Source organism: Alosa sapidissima, chromosome 14 (assembly GCF_018492685.1).
Source record: "Alosa sapidissima isolate fAloSap1 chromosome 14, fAloSap1.pri, whole genome shotgun sequence".
Lineage (NCBI taxonomy): Eukaryota > Metazoa > Chordata > Actinopteri > Clupeiformes > Clupeidae > Alosa > Alosa sapidissima.
The window spans coordinates 13236556-13260162 of NC_055970.1; the positions used below are offsets into that span (position 1 = coordinate 13236556).

A 23607-nucleotide genomic window follows, 5' to 3' on the forward strand; every position below is an offset into this window, starting at 1 on the left:
GAGGTTGATCCTGACAGTGAAGCCGCCCTGGTCACAGTAATTTAAGTTACAGTACGCATACACATACACAAACACACACACCTCAAAGATACCAATAGGCCAACAGTTAGAAAAAGCATGCGAGTCAAGCATAGGGAGAAACAGTACAGCACTGCATAACCGCATGCACCAAATCAAAGAAAACAAACAAAATAAACATGCAGGTTAAACAAAAAAAGACAACACACCAGGTATAGCCGGCGATAGGCGCCAAATCAAAGAAAACACAGAATAAACATGCAACTCAAGCAAAAGGACGGGACAACACACCGTATAGCCGCCAAATCAAAGAAAACAACAACCAGACGTAGGCATGCAGGTAGAGCTATAGAGAGGGCAGTACACCACTGCGTAGCCCCATGCGTTGTAAACTACAAATAGTCTCCAACCAAACTAGGCACGCCGTTCAATCCCGACCGTATGAAAACGTCATCCACAAATCCACAGCACAACAGAACAGCAGCCTTTCCAAGGCGTGGAGGCACTTGGCTGTAATCCACTTCCCACACGACAAGTGGCGATGAATCCCCTCTCTGGGACCGCAGGTCATGAATTGAGCTTATGAGAGGCTTGGCTACGGCTCCAGCTGATTCCCACCGAGCACCCAGCGTCAGAGCTCGCTACAACAGCCTTGCCAGTGAATATGGACCACTCAAGCTGACTTAATTAAAACACACTCGTCGGAGAAGTGGCTACACAAGCCAACTTGCCACCACACGCCACCGAGTAACGACGGGCACCCCGGAAGCAAAACAAAGACAGGAGAAAGTACCTCCCCGTGATATCCGCTAAGCTAAATATCCAAATAAGAGTCCGCCCTGCAATTAGGGTGATGGTAGCTCCACCAATCGCGCCCAGAGGAAATGGCACAGAAACTATTGTGGAGGTGTAAACCAATCTGCCACACTTACTTTGCCTTTGTAGAATCGAATTTGAGTTTTCAATGACTCTTTCTCCTTAGCATACATGAACCGATGCATGTTGTTATTTAAAACTCCACTCTGCTAGGTGGCTATAGGCTATATAGTTCGTTTTTAATAGCAAACAGAAATGTCAAGATGGCAACAGTTCATTACATTCTTTAATTGACAAAATATTCAATAAATGTGGCGCAAATGAGGCTAGAGGCGGTGGATTAATTTATCAAATGTGAGCAGCAACCAGACCCTATGGGCTAAGCCATAGGTAAAAGAAAGGCTAAGCCCTGAATGTTTATTTTGCGTTTCAAGCCAACCGTGCTGCGTTAGATTTCATAAGGACGAATTGTTAAATTGTTACAATGTAATTATATATATCTTTATTTAGCATATTTGTTTTCTCCACATGTGCTCATGCTGTGTTCCCCAAGTGGTAGGCCAGGTTTTTTTTTTGTCTGCCCCCGCTGGCTCAAATGTCAAACTCCGCCTATGTATGCAGTTGTTTACTTACAGAGTAATAATAACAAAAACTAGAAATGTAATGCCAGAGGAATTACAATAGTGGATAGAAAGCTGCTGGCTTAATGTTGGTGGGGAGATTCCTGAAAAAAAAACCATTGAATCACTTAATCTTTGAGTTCATACAAACCCTCGTACCAAAAAACCTTGTGTGTCAAGGCGTTCTTGAGATATAACACTCAAGGTGTTTTTGACCGTGACATTTGACCTTTGACCTCCAACATCAATTCACTTTATCTTTGAGTCCATATAAACACTCATACCAAATTTCAGGCATGTATGTCAAGGCATTCTTGAGATATCACGCTCAGAGTATTCATGGACTTGACCTTTGACCTCCAACATCAACTCACTTCATCTCTGAGTCCATACAAACACTTGTACCAAATTTGAAGCATATGCATCAAGCCGTTTTGGGGATATAATGCGCAAAGCATGAGATATGGCTGTGACTTTTATTTTGACACACGGGAAACACTTAAACAGGATGTGTAGTTTTGGGGAGCGCCACATTGTATGCATTAGAAGCTGAGACAGTTGGATTCACAGGTGACACCTGTGCCAGTGTTCTGATTAGCCCGGGAACTACTCTGGGAGCTAAACGAGCGCAGCTGGCTTTAGGCCATTATGACATCACAGCCATTCAAGTCTATGGGGGAAAAAATTGCTTTTTAACATTTTTAATCCCCTATTTCTCAAAAAGTATAATTTTTAAAAAAAATCTGAAATAACAACTCTCTTGCCCCACTCCAGACCTTCAGAACGGTTGTTTCAACATGTCTGTACGTTAAGCGGTTAGAGTCGCATTCATTCTTGAAAAGGTAAAAAGAAAAGGTTATAAGAAGAATAAGAAGCCAGGAGATTTCAAGATAGTGGATTCCATCCACTATAATATGTGTTTGTTGGTGTGATTCTGTGTTTCTAATCAAGGCCTTAGTTACATCAAGGAACATCTGCCAGAACACGATGAAGGTCTTCGGTCTCCTGATACCACATCCTCTTCTGAAGATGACTTCTTCTCCAATGTCAAGCAGACGCATTCCCATGAGATAAGTAAGCAACTTGATGGATACCTAGCCGCTACAGCTGAAGGAGTGAATACACTGGCCCCCTATCCAGCTGTGCGTAACCTCTCACTAAAGCTCAACACAGCCCTGCCAGCTTCAGCAGCGTGTGAAAGGCTTTTTAACATAGCAGGTTTGCTTTTCACTCCAAGAAGGGGATCAATTCGTTCACAGAATTTTGAGAACCAACTTCTCCTCAAGTTGAACAAGGACTTAATGACATTTGATTGAATAGAAGTACACACACACACACACACACACACACAGAGAGTTGTCACACATAGATTGTGTGTGTGAGAATGGTGTTATTCAGCTGAAAGTATTTTCTCCTGCCTTTGCCTGTATGTCAATGTGAGGGGAATGGGCTTAAAACTGTCACTCAAATGAGCTGATTTTCTTTGTACGCTGACGCTGATTATCTTTATCATTATTATTTTCTCTTCTTTGCTCTATGCTGCGTGTATAACACGGTCAGGTTCCGAGGTGTGTCAGAACATTGCTATATTGCCTTCTTTGCTGGTTTAGGTTTATTGATTTGAGTGATGAAAAAACAGAAACTCACATGTACACACAATTGTTAGCTGAATTTTCTTTTCTGATATTACACAATAATGTAAGCTGAGCATTTGCTTTGATGTTCTTGATGTTCTGTTTAAGACAGTCAGGTTCAAATGTGGGTAAAAAAAGCCCATTAAAACTCTAGCAGAGGTTTGTCAGAGCGTTGCCATTGTGCTATTGCCTTGTGGGCAAGTGAGAAATGTTAAATAAAACAACATGGTAAAAAGATGAAAATGACTTGATTTTCCTTTAACATTCTCCAAGGTATTAGCATTTTTCCATGTAGGACGCTTCTGTATATAAATGTAAGCACTGTGGCAGTAGCAATGCAATATTTAGATTGCAATGCAAAATTTACTCTTGATACTCAAGTACAAGTACTTTAGTACTTTTACTTAAGTAGACATCTGACTATTGTATTTTTACTTGTACTTGAGTAAAATTTAGCAAAGGGTATCTGTACTTTTACTCAAGTAATGAATCAGTGTACTCTGTCCGCCTCTGTAAGTTAGTGAACGCTATATGAGATGTTGATATTTTATGAAGCCCTGAATGAACAAGAGTTTACAGGTCATGATATGCCTGTGATCCAAACACACATGATCAAATACAGTAGTTAGGCCTACCAGAGACTTTCTAATGTGGAGACACAGCACTCAAAAAATACTCCATAGAAATGCATGGGGCTAGTTTGTCACGCCAATATGGCCGTTGTCTACACATATCCCACCCCTTCCTCGGCAAAACGTCGACATGTAAATACATTGAGCCAATCATGTGGTGTGATGTGAATACATTGAGCCAATCATATGGTGTGTTGTGAAGACATCGTGCCAATCATGTGTTGTGATCTCGCCGCTGGAGCAAGATTGGTGTCGTGAAGCCTTGCGCACGCGCAGTTCGACCCAAAGACTGTGCCCGCTGAGTGCCCATAAAACGTTGGTAAATGGCCACCGAGTGGAGGGACTTGCCTAAAAGGACTTTGGGCCTACTTAAATTGTCTGGCATAAAGTTGTCAATCTCCACTAGTTACCATTTGTTGATGTAATGTTAGAAATTGTGAGGGCAGGGCTGAAACGATTCATCGAGTTACTCGAATAACTCGATTACAAAAATAACCCTGCCTTGAAGCCTCGTTAAATTCCTATGACGCGCACTATACGCACAGGGATCTGATCGTTCGGACCGTTGTTCAGGAGGCACACCACTAGCGCGTGAATCGTGATACATTCTGAATTTAGCTGGCGCGATGGCGGAGTCAAGATGTCCATAAATGGCAGAGAATGTCTAAAGTTTTCAAGTAAAGTTTTGGGATCATTACATACTCAAAAAGGAAAAGAACAAGCATCTGAACCGAAAACATCCACTCCATGCTGTTTCACCAAGCGTCAATAAAGTAGGCCATCTATCAATCTATCTAGCCTATCTATCATCTACGTAGCCTATAGCCTACATTGATGTTGGCTGATTTTAATCACATACTGTATTTGTAGCGATGTCGTGATATAATGTTTAGCTTTGATGTTTTTAAGTAGTAAACTTATTCACGTTCAATTGCAAGACAGTATGCCTAAAAAAGAACCCCTTATACACCCATGCATGCACCCTCATCTTCCCTCACGCACCGCACGCGTGCACACATAACACACACACAGGTTGCTAGGTTACCATAGCAAATAGGCTCACCCCAGAAATTATTTTTAGTAGCCTAATAGTAAAATTATTTGTTAGTAGCCTAATGGTAGGCTATTTTTTAGTAGCCTAATAGTAAAATTATTTGTTAGTAGCCTAATGGTAAATGCTGCAGGTGTAGAAATCTACATAAAACAGATATTTACTTTGATGTCAGGTCTAGATTACAGCATGAAACTTGTTGTGCATATTAATACATTAAATTGCTTTCCCTCTTCTCCCTCCGAGCACTTCACAACATAGTATGGACAGCTTTGTTCGCCCAGCTAAGTCATGCACAAGAGGCTGCAATTTTACAGAGAGCATTTTGAACATTATTTAATTGTTGGCACTGGCACTTATTACTAAATGGGTAAATTGCAATAAATGGGCTTAGTTTTGGAGCCTGATGTTGGAGTTAGAATAAATACCTCTGTGCCAATTGCTTGATCATTTTACAGCCATGTCATTTTCGTTATGCATTATTTGTTTTGGTTGTTTAAAAATGCAAAAAAAAAAATATCCAATTAATCGATCGATAAAGTGCTAGATTAATCGATTACAAAAAGAATCAATAGCTGCAGCCCTAGTGAGGAAACACTTATGGCTTTACCTCAATGTGTGTTCACTGTGTGCTGAGTGTGTTTCACTAATTCATGGATTGGGATAAATGCAGAGACCAAATTTCCCTCACAGGATCAAAAGAGTGTATATACTTATATACTTATACTTAAATAATTTCCCCATGCATTATAAAATAGGCTATAGCCATGCTGTCATGATATCTGATATATTATATTGTATGCATGCAATACGACAACTGACATATGGGGGAATTTAATGGCGTTTGTAACAAACGGAAGTTCGGGAGGAGCATGACTGAATTTGCCACGCCTCCTTCAGTCAGACAGGTTATTTATTCGCCTCCTTCAATCAGACAGGTTATTTATTCGCAGTCTGCCTCTATCTGCCGAAGTTGCAGCATCGCCGTCACTCCGCTTGCAAGGAGAGCTACTCCGCGGACCATATCTTTGATTAGAGCAGAGTTGGCTGTAGGATCGATTGCTCTCGTTTCGCAAGGAAAGCAGACTAGCAGAAAGCAGAATACACACAATGACCCTGATATTGCAGCTCTACCCAGAATACACACAATGACCCTGATATTGCAGCTCTACCCAGAATACACACAACTACCCAGAATACACACAATGACCCTGATAGTGCTACTGTACCTACATATAACACACACAATGACCCTGATAGTGCAGCTTTTTAAGCTACTTACATTTACCAAATCATCATCAAGATTTTAAACACAGTAAGTGCATTCCTCTTCCACAACTTCTCACAACTGCAACTTCAACAAGCAACTTCTGCAAATAGTACCACACAACATCATTTGGAAAAGCCTTTTACTCACTCGGGTCTCAAATGTGAATAATTACGTATAAAAAGTTTACAAATAATAAAAAACATGATACAACATATTTCACACATGCATAATGTAAAACCTCAACACACATGACATCACTTCTTCAAATCCATCTGTGATCTCCAAACCCGGCCTATGGCTGAACTGATGATTCTCTAGTAGTGATTTTCAAATGCACGCACTTGTTATGCACACACACACGCACACACACACACACACACACACACCAATGCACAACACATGGCACACACGCACACACACACACTTTTAACACACACACACACTTTTAACACACCCTTACCATGAGTAGATGCAGCCAGCAGCACTAGAAGTCCCAACACAGTTTTCATCCTGGTCTGAAACACAGTGTCTTGATGAGTCCAGTTCCCTCACACGCACGTGCAGATGAACGCACACTCTCTCACACACACATGCAGATGAACACACACTCTCTCACACACACATGCAGATGAGCACACACTCTCTCACACACACAACCTGCTGAGCCCCTGAGATGACTCGGATGTGTGTGTGTGTGTGTGATGACACTTAGAGAGTAAGTTGTATACAGCCCTGCTGGTGACAGATGAGTGGATCAGATTGCCTGTTTATAGAGATAAAAAGAAAAACACACACACACACTCGCACGTATGTGGAAACACTCACAAACTCAATCAGGCAAGGCAAGACACATAAACTCACTCAGTCAAGGCAACACCACACACACACGCACACACACTCACACGCGCGCACACACACAATTGAAGGTATATACTGTATTTTATACCAGTATACTTGCCTTGTGCTCCTTGCTGAGTTCTCCAGCCGTCTTCCTCCACCTGTGTGAGCGTAAGATCTAAGTTCTCGCTATGCTCGCTCCCAAGTTTTGACTGAGTTCCTATTTTTAGGTGTCTGTTTCTGGAACCCCTTTCTTGTTCTGCTTCCTCCCCCTGCAAGGCTTGTGTCTGCATGTTATACACCACATGGGCTGTCTGGATAGTGTCTGCATGTTATACACCACACGGGCCGTCTGGATAGTGTCTGCATGTTATACACCACACATACGGCCCCATGGTGAATGTATGGAGAGCTTACTGCCCCATGGTGAATGTATGGAGAGCTTATTGCCACATGGTGTACAGTATGTATGGAGAGCTTATTGCCCAATGTTAAATGTATGGAGGTCATACTGCCCCATGTCATATGTATGAAATGCCTAATGCTCCATGTCATATGTATGGAGAGCATGCAAAGTAAATTAAGTCCTCCCAATCATGAGTGGACTAAATTAAATGGTGTTATACCCTATACACATTCTCCCTCTTTAGCTCTCTCTCTCTCTCTTTTCTTAACACATATTTTACATTTTCTTACACATTGAAACTGGTTATATCGTCCATTTTATTTTGTTGTGATTAATTAATGCAACATATTGTTGAAAGACCCTGTAAACCCCTCTTTTAAAAATCTACACAAAGTGGTTACAGAAACTGGCCTACTTTCATGTAGTATGTTACCTTAAAATAACAGCTTCAAACCCATTTGGAAGCTACACAGACGTACAGCACAGGCAATGGGGTCTCTACCATCACATCCTCCACACAGAGAATGGGGTCTCTACCATCACATCACATCACATCACCCACACAGTGAATGGGGTCTCTAACATCATCACATCCCCCACACAGTGAATGGGGTCTCTACCATCACATCACATCACCCACACAGATAATGGGGTCTCTAACACCATTACACCACACAGAGAATGGGGTCTCTAACATCACATCATAGAGAATAGGGTCTCTAAAATAACATCACCCACACAGTGAATGGGCTCTCTAACATCACATCACCCACACAGTGAATGGGGTCTCTTACATCACCCATATGTCTGCCTGGAACGCCTGGCATCGCTCTGTGTTGCGCAAGTAGGAGCCTTTTTATTGGTTGGGTCGCCTACCTCCTTAGCACTAAATGCTAAATTGGTTTTAGATGCTTTATTAGGCTACACCCTTAGTGCTAAATGCATGCTTTGTGTGTGTGTGTGTGTGTGACCCTAGTGAGCTTAATGACTACAGACCTGTCGCTCTAACATCACATGTGATGAAGACAATGGAGCGACTGGTCTTAGGTATGCTCAGACCCCAGGTACGCCATGCACTAGACCCGTTACAATTTGCAAACCAGGAGAAAGTGGGCGTGGACGATGCCATCACTTATCTTCTACACAGGACACATTCTCACCTGGGAAAAGTGCTGTGAGAATCATGTTCTTTGATTTCTCAAGTTCTTTTAACACCATCCAACCCCTCAGACTGGGAGACAAGCTCTTGCAAATGGGTGTGGACACTCACCTGGTAACCTGGATTACAGATTACCTGACCAAACGACCACAGTTCGTCAGACTGAAGAACTGTCTCTCTGACACTGTGATCAGCAGCACCGGAGCGCCACAGGGAACTGTGCTCTCTCCAGTCCTGTTCACCCTGTACACATATGACTTCTGCTACAACACTGAGTCATGCCACATGCAGAAGTTTTCTGACGATACTGCAATTGTGGGGTGTATCAGGAACGGGCAGGAGGTGGAGTACAGGAGCCTGGTGGAGGACTTTGTGCAATGGTGCAAAATCAATCATCTTCAACTCAACACTTCAAAGACCAAGGAGATGGTGGTGGATTTTCGCAGGTCTAAGCCCACTCTGCTACCAGTCCCCATTGATGGGGTCAATGTGGAGGTGGTAAGCACCTACAAGTATCTGGGTCTCCACCTGGACAATAAACTGGACTGGTCAGCCAACACTTACGCACTCTACAAGAAAGGGCAGAGCAGGCTGTACTTCCTGAGGAGGCTGCGGTCCTTCAATGTGTGCAGCAAGCTTCTCAGGATGTTCTACCAGTCTGTTGTTGCCAGCGTCCTCTTCTATGCAGTGGTATGCTGGGGAGGAAGCACAAAGATTACAAGTCCGAAGCGCTAACCAGCAGGCCACGGCTGCCCTGATGGATGCTTTGGGTAGCCTACCCCCTTAGTGCTAAATGCTATATTGGTTTTAGATGCTTTGGGTAGATGCTTTGGGTGCTAAATGGATGCTTTGTGTAGCCTACCCCCTTAGTGCTAAATGCTATATTGGTTTTAGATGCTTTGGATAGCCTACCCCCTTAGTGATAAATGGATGCTTTGTGTAGCCTACCCCCTTAGCGCTAAATGGATGCTTTGGGTAGCCTACCCCCTTAGTGCTAAATGTCATATTGGTTTTAGATGCTTTGGGTAGCCTACCCCCTTAGTGCTAAATGGATGGCCAGAACATTGAGAAATGCTGAAAAAGGGAATTCCTACATTGTGTTCCTACTTTAAACGTATACTGTCCTAAACTAAAACTCAGGTATGGAGGCCACTTGTATCTCATAGAGGTTATATGGTAATTATAAGAGGAAAAGTAAGATGTGTGGATATTAGTGGCATGCATCATACACCATGTGGGTGCATGTGTGTGGGTTTATGTGTGTGTGTGTGTAAGGGGGGGGGGGGGCTGACACACCTATGTCTGACACACCTAGAGACAAACCAGACAGAACTATTCAAATACAGACATAAACACACATCCCCCAACAAAAACAGCAAAATGCTTTTTTAATGCTGTAGTATCAAGCATGTATTATTTATTATTACAAACTTAAAACAATGAACAATCATCAATGAGATTTCAATTAGACAAAATCTCCGTTTTTGATAAAAGACAAAATAGCATTACACAGATGAAAATAAACATTTTATCTTTAACACGTGATGGTAAACACTCTAATGAACAGTGGTGTTAGATACCCATGTGATGGTCATCACTCTAATGAACAGTGGTGTTAGATACACATGTGATGGTCATCACTCTAATGAACAGTGGTGTTAATGAACAGTGGTGTTAGATACACATGTGATGGTCATCACTCTAATGAACAGTGGTGTTAGACACATGTGATGGTCATCACTTTAATGAACAGTGACATTCATATTATAATTATAATAAAAAATATTACGAAATACATCTCACAGTGAGTAGTTATTCACATTCATCATTTGCAAGTTAGTAATGACCATTAAAAGTGATTAGGCGAGAGGCACATATGGAGCACTGGGGCGTAAGCATGCTGCGTTCACTAACACACAACCACTGGGGCGTAAGCATGCTGCGTTCACTAACACACAGCCACTGGGGCGTAATCATGCTGCGTTCACTAACACACAACCACTGGGGCGTAATCATGCTGCGTTCACTAACACTCAACCACTGGGGCGTAATCATGCTGCGTTCACTAACACACAACCACTGGGGCGTAATCATGCTGCGTTCACTAACACACAACCACTGGGGCGTAATCATGCTGCGTTCACTAACAGACAGCCACTGGGGCATAAGTGTAACAGAGGTCGTAATTCGTCCGCCGCTCATGGCCCTCGAACCCGCCACCTCGACACACACCGGCATGGGAATCGAATGCTCTAACCACTGAGCTAAAAGCCCAGGCTTCCAACTCAGGCCATCCTTAAAAATATTTTCGTTTGCCGTAACCCGACCGACCCTGTCAATTTAGAACCGACCCAAATATTTATTTTTTTCCCCTTTTAGTCCGACCGACTTGCCGGTTGTAAACTTGCGTTAATACCGACCGATTGTTTTTTTTACTCTAAACAACCAATACAAATGCAATAAAATAATATTTCTTTTAGTAGGCCCAAGTATTGTGAATATAAATTGCCTACATGCAAACGTGGCTCACTTAAAAAAAAACCTGTGGCGTCATCTCTACACCATTGGTTTTACGCATGTCACACTATGGCCTACGCTTCGTTTCATTCACACAAACTGATAACGCTTTTACTTGGCACGAAGTTCTGGAAGAACTGTGGCCAGATCTTTTCTCATCCCTCCTCCCCCTAGTCTAACGGTGACCGTGTCGGAGTATTGAAATTGGTTGTGGTCTATTCAGCATTTCTCAAAATATGGGTCCGCAACATGGAGACTGCTGGTCCGCGGAGTCGTGGAGTGAAATTAGGCCCGGTGCTTCATCTGATAATTTGCTGCGCAGTTGATCAAGAAACCGCGGATCGACGAAAAAAGAAAACAAACGTTTCTGCTATCGATGTCATTAAACATGGAGCCCTACAATTAAGTGGTGGTATGAGCATTCATTCAATGCGCGTCTGCACGAGAGAAACTGAAACTAATCGATAACGTTGGTATCAAAGCTCCGCTTCAACCTGTTGGAAGGCTATTTATTTATTTATTTAACGAAACTTAATAGAACAACGTTGTTTTTTGGAACTTCCTTAGAAACAGAGCAGAGACTGTATAATACACTGTATAGCATTGAGTACTGTATAGTCAAATTTCAATATAACGTGGCCAAGAGCTATTGTAGCCTTCTTTCTGGGTACATGTAGATGAGCCCTATGACCCAAAAGTCTGCCATGACCGGGCCTCAGGTCAAAGAAGTTTGAGAAAGGCTGGTCTATATAACCTGCATCAGAATGAGGTTTGCAATGGTGCGCCTGAAGGCACGGGTTGAAGACCCAGTCAGTTACGTCACGATATGCACATTTGTGTAAATTCATTCCTACGTAATCACCATGACCAAAATTGTACTTTTTTTTTTACTTTGAATCTTGGAAAAAAAAAAATATTGACCTACCTACTTATTTTTTTTTGGCTGTTACTGCAAACAAAAATATTTTTAAGGATGGCCTCAGTGGTTAGAAGCATTCTTAAAGGAACACGCCACCCAATGTCAGTAGTAATATATGTTCGTATACCTTAACTTTCGTTTCGTGCGTGGCGCGAATGTGTTAGCATGTTGCTATGCTAGCGGGCTCAGACGTAGCCATAGAGAGGAAGATAGCAGTAATCAAAAACATCCACGTTTTTCCTACTTAAATACAGTTGCACGAGTAGTTGATAAAAATGTGTAAGGTCACACAACATGACACGTGGCGATTTTCCAAGCGAATAAACAGGAGAACTACAATGTGTGGCGCAATAGCACTTGGGAGTACGACCTAGCGTAGTAATATTAATTAACACCTAATTGTAGATCCTATCCACCACAGAGTTTAGAATCCATACTTGATCTGAGCCCGCTAGCATAGCAACATGCTAACACATTCGCGCCGCGCACCAGAGTGTTTGAGTGCACGTACCGACACGGGAGAGGTATGACTCAACTCGTGAATGTTAAGGTAAGAACATATATTACTACTGACATTGGGTGGCTTGTTCCTTTAAGGTTAGGGGTGTGAGGATTTCCACGGGCAACTAGCACGCTAGCTCAGTTCACCTCCGTTACATAAGCATGCTGCGTTCACTAACACACAACCACTGGGTGTAAGCATGTGGTACATACTGCTGCGCGCACACACACACACACATACTAAAACATGCTTACACACAGACACACACATATACACACACATACTAAAACATGCTTACACACACAGACACGCACATATGCACACACAAACACAAACAGGCATACACACACATGCACACACACACACCCACGCACACAATGTGCTACATGCTACACACACACACTGGCACAGCCCTCACTGTCGTGGGTGCACGTGATCATACACACTGTTGTCCTGCTGTGCAGGTGTGTGTGTGTCAGTGCTGGGTGGTGTGTGTGTGTGTACTCGCACTTCCCCGTACTCCACCACCTTCACTGTCTCTGCTGGTGTGTGTGTGTGTACTCCATTCTCCACTGCCTCCACCTCCACCACTGTCTCTGCTGGTGTGTGTGTGTCAGCTGGAGGCCGACACTTATAAGCCGACATCTCCACATACTCCAGCTCATACGCCTCTGCTGGGGGGATAGAGAGAGAGGAAGGGAGAGAAGGAGAGATAGGTTTAACACTCATTTATTGGATCAGTCCTCAAACCAGAGAGGGAGTGAGAACAGGCAGAGGCAGGGAGAGAGAGAGGGAAAGAGAGAGGGAGAGAGAGAGGGAAAGAGAGAGAGAGAGAAAGGGAGAGAGAACAGGCAGAGGCAGGGCGAGAGAGAGATGGAAAGAGTGAGAGAGGGAAAGAATGGGAGAGTGAGAGAGGGGAAGAAAGGGAGAGAGGGAGGTACAAGATCGTACTGGATTATATACCTTTCTCACAGTGTTGTGTGTGTGTGTCGGAGGCTTTCTGACCTGGTGTGTGTGTATTTCTCCTTTTCCTCCAGACGTAGAACATCCACGCAGCAACACACAGACACACCAGGATGAACACCAGGAAGTATGACATAAAAATCACTGCAGTGTATGAGAGAAGACACACACATGCATGCACACAAACACACATGCATGCACACACACACACACACACATATGCATGCACACAAACACACATACACACACACATACAGCGCATGCACACAAATACACACACACATGCATGCACGCACACACACACACATGCATGCACACACACACACACGTTATTAAGCACCTGTACTGCGCATTAAGAAACTGATGATGGTAATAACAGCACAGAGAGATGACCGTCTTACCTGAGACCAGGCGCTGTGGTGTGACTGACACCGAGGGGAGGTTGTGGTTAGCTGGTGTGACAGACACAGAGGGGAAGGTGTGGTTAGCTGGTGTGACACACAGTGGTGGAGGCACCTGAAAGGACAAGTACTTTTGTAGTTTTACAAGTACTATTTATTATGTTCTTATTGTTTTTTTACTTTTGTTTTTATGTTGTATTTTATTATGTTCTTATGTTTTTTTACTGTATGAAATAGTCGGTTGGCCTTCTCTTTATGTATGAAGTGAAAAGCACTGGTTGATTCTTGTGTAATATGCCTGCACTATTGAGACTGGGTACAATTTACACTCCAGCAGGCAGGGGTGGGCAATCAGAATGTGTTTTGAAATGAAACACCAATTACCCTCATTTTAAATGTATCAAAATAAACTACAGAATACACTGTAGTCATATTATGTAACAAAATAAAATACTGTATTTTTGTATTGCAGCCTGGGCTTTTAGCTCAATTGTTAGCATGCTCGACTCCCAAATACGAGGTGCTGCTGTTTGCGCCTTTGAGTCCGGGTGAGTGCAGGGCTGAGCCGTGCAGATCAGCAAAAGGCATTGGTGCCGTGACTTGGTTCGGGAGTGAGGTTCACACATAGAAACACTACTACATGTGCACCATCGAGTAGCAGAAATAGCGCTATCACAACAAACATCTTTGGGCCATTCGCTCAACCCAGCACAACCTTGCAGCGAGTGCAGCGCATGCCACTCAACCCAGCGCAACCTTGCAGCGAGTGCCACTCAACCCAGCGCAGCCTTGCAGTGACTGCAGCGCATGCCACTCAACCCAGCGCAACCTTGTAGCGAGTGCAGCACATGCCACTCAACCCAGCGCAACCTTGTAGCGAGTGCAGCACTAGGGGTGTACGGCCCCTTATGTGCAGCCTTTTTAGTTTACTGAATTTGAAAATAATTATCGGCCTATATAAACACAGACACCGGTAGATCAGAAAATAGCTATTATCACAAGATAATATTACCACACAGATTCACCGGTCGGGCTCTAGTCGTGAGCTTGCTCATACTAGTACACAACAAATCGGACAGACCTGATTCATACGTTTGTCAGATCCGACTGATTCTGGGCTAAAATCAGGTCAGCACTATTAGCATCCATGCATCAGCTTGGCATAAGTCAGCACTATTAGCTTCCATGCATCATTCTGTGCATTTATGATGTAAAGATGTATCACAGAGAGTACTTTGCAGTTTTTTTTTTATAAATATAACCATACACATCGATAAAGAGTTTTGATACAAAATACAGAGTCATTTTTTTCAACCCAATAAAATACAAATTACAAGTATTTTGTATTTGAAATATGTATTTTAAATACATGTATCATAAATACTGCCCATCCCTGCTAGCAGGTGTATTCTGTTTGATGTTGTCTCAGTAAGTTCAGAGTATGGCAAAGCAGCCTGTAGTTATTCTACTCTGGCCACATGGGAGGAGGTAGCCTGGTAAGCCAACCTCATTCACCAAGTGAAGAGAGTCTGGTCACTCACGATTGGGAAACCTTTCCAACGCTATGCATGGTGACGGGCATTTACATAACTTAACTTTAAAATCATTGGTCTAGCAGCCTAACCAATCACATTTATCAGGGATCAAAAGTGTAACTTCTTACTTCGCCTAAACTTTACAACTGACAATAAACAACATTAGCAGTCAGGAAACAACGTATGTGGGCCTACCTTTGTAGTAAGTAAATGTACACATTCTACCGACTGCAATTTTGGATGTTTACAGACATTGCTAGTACCGTTTAGCACAGCCACTTTCGATTTCAAAACTATAGCATCATACCCTGTCATCGCTGATTGGGCAGGTAATCTGTCAATCGATGGAAATGTTAGTGAACTGGTGTTCTTAAAACGAATGTGTTGTCCCTATCTGGACACAGAGATGTATTTAAAAAACACAAGTTGTGTTGGTTTCCACGCAAGTTTTGTTATTTTCAACGAATTTTGTGTAACAAATTAAAAAAGGAAACAACACAAACTTGTGTTGTTCCTATCTGGACACAGAGATATGTTAAAACAACGCAAGTTGTGTTGTGTTCAACACATTAGTTTTAAAATTGTGGTGTTCCAGACTAGTATCTCCCTGAAAGGAGATTTAGGTGGGCGTGGCATGGCTAGGGATGCGCTGCAGAAACACTTATGGCTGGTGCTCTTCATCTCATTAATAGATTTTAAGGCATTTCTTAATCAGTTCGATCAATATGTCTGTTTTTCTTTTATTTTTGCATGTCTTTGTTATCACAGCTGGTCAATGTTGTCTTCTGTCTTGCCAAATAGATAACAATCTCAACGTGTTCTTTTCCTGGTTAAAGGGATATTCCTGAGTTAAAACCTGGGGTTTATTTCTGATTGCTAATGGGTTAAAAGTTTCGTTTGGGAGCAAAATTACATTAATTACAAGTATTTACAAGTTCTTGAATTTCCCCTTGGGGATCAATAAAGTATCTATCTATCTAATTGGAGAAATGTTGAGCTAGACCATTGTTTGCGTTAGCAAAGACATGGTTTATAGAGTGTTGAGCTAGACCGTTGTTTGCATTAGCAACAACATTGTTTATAGAGTGTTGAGCTAGACCGTTGTTTGCATTAGCAACAACATTGTTTATAGAGTGTTGAGCTAGACCGTTGATTACGTTAGCAACGACATGGTTTATAGATTGTTGCAGCTCCATCCAGAGACCAGCTGTACTGAGGACTGTCCCTATTGGAGTTCAAAATAGCTTTACACTTCAGTTGTACTGTCCATAGGGTTCCTACAGATAAACCCAAGTATAACTTTAAAAGTATACAGAGAGGCTATAACAAGGAAGGACTCTGAAGGCAACTCATTGTGTTAAAACCTCTCTGTACATTGTGTGTTTTGTTTTAACCTCCTCTGATCAACCGCACAAGCATGTTCATCACCCGTTAGTATTTATAACCAGTCAGTTGTAGACATCATGGCATTTACATACACTTGCCTGATGTCTGTATTACAGATTACAGAAATAATCATGATTACTGTCAATCACTCATGTGTGAAGTCACTGACCAGAGCAGAGCTCCATCAGTCTGGTGGTGTGTGTGCTGCTGACGTGGTTCCTGACGCTGCAGGTGAGTTGTCCAGTCACATCCCCCCTCAGCAGGAGAGTCTGGTTATCTGAACTGAGATCAGCTTCACCCAGAGGCCTCCCATCCAGAGACCAGCTGAACTGAGGACTGTCCCCATTGGAGGAGCACCTCACACTCCTCTCCCCATTGGCTGATGAACAGCTGATTGACAGGTCCACATCAGACACAGGGGCTGGAGGGGAAGAGGGATTATGCTACATTTAGAGAGCTGCTATGGAGTTGAACTTGTAAACCCCCAACATCTCTGCCAAATCCATCTCTCTCTGCTCTGATTCTATAGCATGTGTAACAGTTCTAACAGTAACAGTCATCACAGCCTCATAAATGAGTTGACTCGCATGTTATGTGGCACCATGAACCTCCAAACCTCACTGTGGTTCAGTGTTAATGTTCAGATATGAAATGATTTACCTTCTATGGTCAGCTGTACTGTGTGTTGTCCCACTAATCTCCCTGATGTCTCGTTAGTGGTCACCACTCTGTATGTTCCTGCGTCTCTGCTCTCTGCAGGGTTGATAATCATGGTCCCGTTATCAGGAACAAACTGCCACCTCTGGAGGAATGATGGGGTGTTGAACTCCTCATAGAACACTGCTGTAGATCCTTTTAATCTAACAACAGGTGCACCTTCATAATGGACGTTCAGACGATGTCCTGTGGTGTCCCTCATCAGCTGCAGGTACACAGGTCCTCCCAGAGCCCCATAACATGCAGCATCCTGAGTAGCATCACACATGGAATCCAGAGCTGCATTATGAGAGGAGATTAATTTGGACACATCAGTAAGAATGAGTCCAGAGCTGACCAGATCTTTACTGGCACTAAACAGATGAGAAATCTTCTGCATTTAATGTGCACTGAGGATGATGTAATTGAACAGCATTGACACAGATGGACAGACCTGCTCAGTTGCTGTGAAGTTATCAATGATGCTATGAAACTAAAAAAAAAAAAGAACTTCAACTCTTTCACATGTGGGTAAGACCATTTAAAAACAATTAGATTCACCTCATAACAGCAGACGTGCTTCACATTGTAAATGTATCAATGCTGTCTAACACAAGTCCCTGAAAACAGATGTTGTAAAGCCCCTTAAGAAGAAGAATCGGAATGCCTCTATGCTAAACAATTACACACCAATATCCAATCTACCTTTTTATAGGTAAAATTATTGAAAGAAAGTCTTTAATCAACTATCCACCCTCCTAACAACACATGGCTATTTTGATTACTTAAGGTTTTAAATGACATACGCCTCAATGCAGATTCTGTGTATCTGTGCAATATGTACGTTGAATATGTACCTCCCTCCCGACTCCTTAAGAGTTGTGCTAGTGACAGAGCTAGCAGATTGGGCTTTTAGCTTGATTGCTAGCACGCTCGACTCCTGACCTGAGAGAGCTAGCAGCTTGGGCTTTTAGCTTGATTGCTAGCACGCTCGACTCCTGATCTGGTGCTGCTGTTGGAGTCCAGGGCTGAGCGGTGTGGTCAACACAACGCAGGTTACACTGGCAAAACATCAGTCCCAGTGTTGTTGGACAACAGCAGTTAATGCAGCATTTCACACAGTTGATCGCAACATATTACCACACAGACTAGAGTGGGCTGGATGTACAGGTATAGGTATCCAGACATCCCAAGTCTCCCGAAAGTTCCGGGAGTCTCCCGCATATTGATAGCAGCTCCCTGACGCCCGCAAATTAGATAAAATCTCTCGAAATCTAGAGCGAGCGATCAAGAGTGCGCCCGCGAGACAGAGACTTCAAATCGTATGTGCATCTGAGTGTAGCGCGCACACGACAGGGGAGAGGGGTGGTGCGTGTGTGCCTGATTGGCCTGTTTTGCTAAATCAACCAATCAGTTTTCAGTGTAGGTGGGCTTTTTATCTCTTTTCTCCCGAACCGAATCAGTTCAGTGTATCTAGCAACAAGAGTGTCATGTCAGTCCCCCAAAAAAGGGGAAATGTAAGACCCATTTCAAAGTGTACCCTTGTCTCATAAGAGTAAAAGATAATGATAGGCCTAGTCTTGCTGCACTGTTTGTAACAGTGACTTTAGCATTGCCCATGCGGGTTAAATTATTGCAAAAGACATGTTAGGTGAGTTTAACTAGTGTCAATTCATGTGCATATTATATATGGACCTATACTAGATGGCTAGTTGCCAAGGCTACATGCCGAGGCTAGGTGATACCTCCCTGAAATGACTTTTTGCAGGTTGGGATGTCTGGGTATCAATTGAGTCAAATCATATCTACAAGAAAGGAGTTTCTTTGTACCTCAACACCAACATCCTTGACCTCTGGTGTTCCCCAGGGGTCAATCTTGAGGCCACTATTTTCTAACCTATTTACAACCATTTGGACAAATAATAAAAAAAAAAAAAATGATTTCCTATTATAGCTATGCTGATGACACCCTACTTTACGTAGCTCTGTCGCCTAATGACTATGGTCCCCTTGAATGTCTTTGTCAGTTTATTGACAAGATCCACAACTGGCAACTGGATGTCTCAACATTTTTCTTCATCTGAACAAAGAAAAACCTGTAGTACTCTTATTTGGTAAAAAGGTGGGAAGCTTTAGGGTTGCCACTAATGTAATGTGTTGCTGAATTTGTATGCTGTGTGTATGTGGATGTTGTACTCAAATGTCTTTGTCAGTGTATTGATAAGATCCACAACTGGATGTCTGAAAAAAGTAAAAACTGAAGTAATCGTATTTGGTAAAAAGGAGGAGAGCTTTAGGGTTGCCACTCTCCTTGACTCAAAAGGGCTGAAAGTAAAGGATGCTGCTAAAAGTCTTGGTGTCTTATTAGACAGTGATCTAAATGTCAACAGTCACATCAAAGCAATAACTAAATCAATGTTTTACCACATCAAAAACATTGCTAAACTTGGAGGTCTAATAACAAAACATGTTTTAGAAATGGCTGGTAAAACCTGCTGCTAGAACTAAACATTCAGCTCTGGAACCCAGTTTTGGATGACATCAAAAATCTAGACTGAGCCAAATGAACTTCCTGTTCATCCGATTCAGTACCCAGTTGACAGAGCACTGTCTGGGTGAGTTATATTGTTCCTTCTAGGTTCAGGTCCTTGGTTGGACAAAGGGGGGTTCTGTAAAGTAGATTTCCTGGCAAAGGACAGACAGAACGTGCATCTTGTCCAATCAGGTATCATTGCTCTATCAGGATTTTCTGAAGCTCCATTTGGAACCAACGGAATATGTGTGTGTGTGTGTGCACAATCAGGGCTACTTTAAATAATCCCCATTTTTAAGAGTGCTGCTGTTCACTGGTTTTTGAACAGACTTTGACTAAGGATCACTGAGTTACACATTTTGAATCTGTCTTTTAATTATTAATTATTACTGTCATGCTTTTATTTACTATTGTTCTTAACTTTTGTTCATGTAACACACATTATATTAGCCCTGTGTATGAAATGCTCTGTATACATGAACTTGACTTGAATCAGGTTGTGGGCAGATGACACATGTGAAGGCTGTTGCAAGAAGCCAGAGTAGGTTATTTGTGAATATGTCTGTGTGTAGCTGTGTGTGTGTGTGTCCTGGAGGCTGAAGAAGAAACATGATGAAATGCATCTATATCTCACACCACAAGCTGCTGAGACCATAGAAACGGACTGGGCAGCAAATGAGTGGTGTGTGGTCAGCTGTGTGAGATAGTGAGGGGCCTTTACTTTGAGAGCGCTAGTTCCTCACTGATCCCTGACTAAGACTGGGCCGTATGGGAAATGCTGATGCCTTTTTTGAACTCTGTTAGATGCCTACCTAATGTAATGTGTTGCTGATATTGTATGCTGTATGTGTGTGGATTGTTGTGTTTACTCCATATTACTGACTGGGGGATTGTTATGTTTTAGTTTGCTTTGATTTCTTGTTTATGTTTATTTTAATTTGTATATGTACTGTATGCAATAAAATATACTTTCAGTATTATTCTACAGCATTTGTATTGCATAATTAACAAACCTGGGGATAATAAACCAGATGTGTAGATGTATGATAAGCAGTAGCACATATGCTAATGAGTAGTAGCACAGATGCTAATGAGCAATAGCACAGATGTTAATGACCACTAGCACAGCTGCTAATTAGTATCACAGATGCTAATGAGCAGTGGCACTGATGCTAGTGAGTAGTAGCACAGATGCTAATGCAACACTTCAGCTGGAACATCATCTCTCATGCTAATGGTACAAATCTACAGGGATCCAGTAAAGCATGACCCTGATAGTGCAGCTCTACCCAGAATACACACAATGACCCTGATAGTGCTACTGTACCTACCCAGAATACACACAATGACCCTGATAGTGCTACTGTACCTACATATAATACACACAATGACAGCTTTTTAAATCAGTTACATTTACCAAATCATCATCAAGATTTTAAACACAGTAGGCCTAACAAGTGCATTCCTCTTCCACAACTACAACTTCAACAAGCAACTTCTGCAAATAGTACCACACAAGAACATTTGGAAATGCCTAATTCACTCAGGTCTCAAATGTAAATAATTACGTACAAAAAGTTTACATATAATAACAATCATGATAAAACATATTTCACACATGCATAATGTAAAACCTCAACACAAATGACATCACTTCTTCAAATCCATCTGTGACATCTCAACTCAAATGCACACACGCACAAACACACACACACCCTTACCATGAGTAGATGCAGCCAGCAGCACTAGTCCCAAGACAGTTTTCATCCTGGTCTGGAACACAGTGTCTTGATGAGTCCAGTTCCCTCACACACACATGCAGATGAACACACACTCTCTCACACACACATGTAGATGAACACACACTCTCTCACACACACAAGCAGATGAGTGGATCAGATGGCCTGTTTATAGAGATGAGAAAGACAAACCTTAATAGAAACACACGCACAAGTCAAGGCAACACCACACACACGCACACACACACCCACATACATACACACAAACACACACACGCACACATACTGTACACACACAATTGAAGGTATATACTGTACTGTGTCTTGCCTTGTGCTCCTTGCTGAGTTCTCCAGCCGTCTTCCTCCACCTGTGTGAGTGTCAGCTCTAAGTTCTCACTATTCTCGCTCCCAAGTTTTGACTGGGTTCCTATTTTTAGGTGTTTTCTGAAACCACTGTTTGTTCTGCTTCCTCCCCCCTGGAAGACTTGTCTGGATACAGTGTCTGCATGTTATACACCACACGGGCCGTCTGGATACAGTGTCTGCATGTTATACACCACACGGGCCGTCTGGATACAGTGTCTGCATGTTATACACCACACGGGCCGTCTGGATACAGTGCATTTTATCCTGCACGGCTTGTCTGCATGTTTCTCCTGCACTGTGTGTGTGTGTGTGTGTGTGCTTGTCTGCATGTTTTGATTATTTGTCTTTTCTGGGAGTCTGATTCTGGAGCTCATGTGCAGGGAGTTCGGGAGTGAACTATTTGTTGTTACTGCGTCTGTCTGCAACTGGGTTCAGTTCATGCATACAGTACATACACACATGTACATGTGATGTGATGTTTTGTATTGAGCTCTTTTACATTTCTGAGGGGAATGAGACAAAATGGAAGAACTTCACTGTATGGAGAGCTTATTGCCCCATTATAAATATATGGAGGTCGTACTACCCCATGGTTAATGTATGAATAGCTTATTGCCCCATGGTGAATGTATGGAGGTCATACTGCTCCATGGTGAATGTATGGAGGTCATACTGCTCCATGGTGAATGTATGGAGAGCTTACTGCCCCATGGTGAATGTATGGAGAGCTTACTGCCCCATGGTTAATGTATGGATAGTGTGACCAGACGGCCCTCAAGTCGGTGTCATGCCGGCCACACACCACCAAGAGTCGCTTCAGCACCCCTTATCCCGGATGTCTTAATTCTGCTTTTGTGCTACAGGCCCCTGTAGTATCAAGTATTCATTATTTATTTTTACAAACTTGATCACAATCAACAATCAGTCACCTGTGGTAAACAATAAGTATTAATCCACAAAGAGGCAAAAAATAACTCACAGGCAAGCAACATTACGGCAGAGTACAAAACTTTATTCACAACGCCGGAGACAGGTTACACACACACAAGCATCCTAGTGAGCATGAGAGCAACAAGTCTCACCGTTATTTATATGACTAAACAGGATAGTCTTGATGGATTACATCAAATGAAAATAAAAAAGCTGTCATGATAAAGTAAAAACGTATTACTCCGGACTCCCTCAGGGAGGTTGACCTCAGTGGTCAGAGGTCACGGACAAAAGTCATCTTGTAATGTCTACATTTCTTTAAAGTGTAGCCAGTTGGATGACTACAACCCGAGTAGACACACAGCTAAAGTGTAGTCTAATTACTGGACATTTTCCCACACACTAATCAAGTATCAATTGGACAAAATAACCGTTTGTGAATAAGAGACAACATAACATTCCACAGATAGAAAATAAACGTTTTATCTTTAAGACATGTGATGGTCATCAGTCTTAATGAACTGTGGTGTTAGACACACATGTGATGGTCATCACTCTAATGAACAGTGGAGACATGTGATGGTCATCACTCTAATGAACAGTGGTGTTAGATACACATGTGATGGTCATCACTCTAATGAACAGTGGTGTTAGATACAGTACACATGTGATGGTCA

General features: G+C 42.5%; 1 protein-coding gene across 2 annotated transcripts; it reads right to left on the reverse strand.

Moving 5' to 3' along the window:
• Nucleotides 1–12724: 12724 nt before the first annotated feature.
• LOC121681280 (hepatocyte cell adhesion molecule-like) lies at nt 12725–21906 on the reverse strand. Of its 2 annotated transcripts, none has more exons than XM_042060925.1 (6): nt 21617–21906; nt 17327–17633; nt 16836–17087; nt 13746–13796; nt 13345–13488; nt 12725–13055 (listed from the first exon to the last, which is right to left on the reverse strand). In XM_042060925.1, exons 1-6 carry the CDS (start codon nt 21617–21619, stop codon nt 12796–12798), a joined length of 1017 nt encoding a protein of 338 aa, XP_041916859.1. In that variant the 5' UTR covers nt 21620–21906; the 3' UTR covers nt 12725–12795. The 2 variants fall into 2 exon arrangements, with proteins under 2 accessions (XP_041916859.1, XP_041916858.1); XM_042060924.1 differs by having other exon boundaries at nt 17327–17662.
• Nucleotides 21907–23607: the final 1701 nt, after the last annotated feature.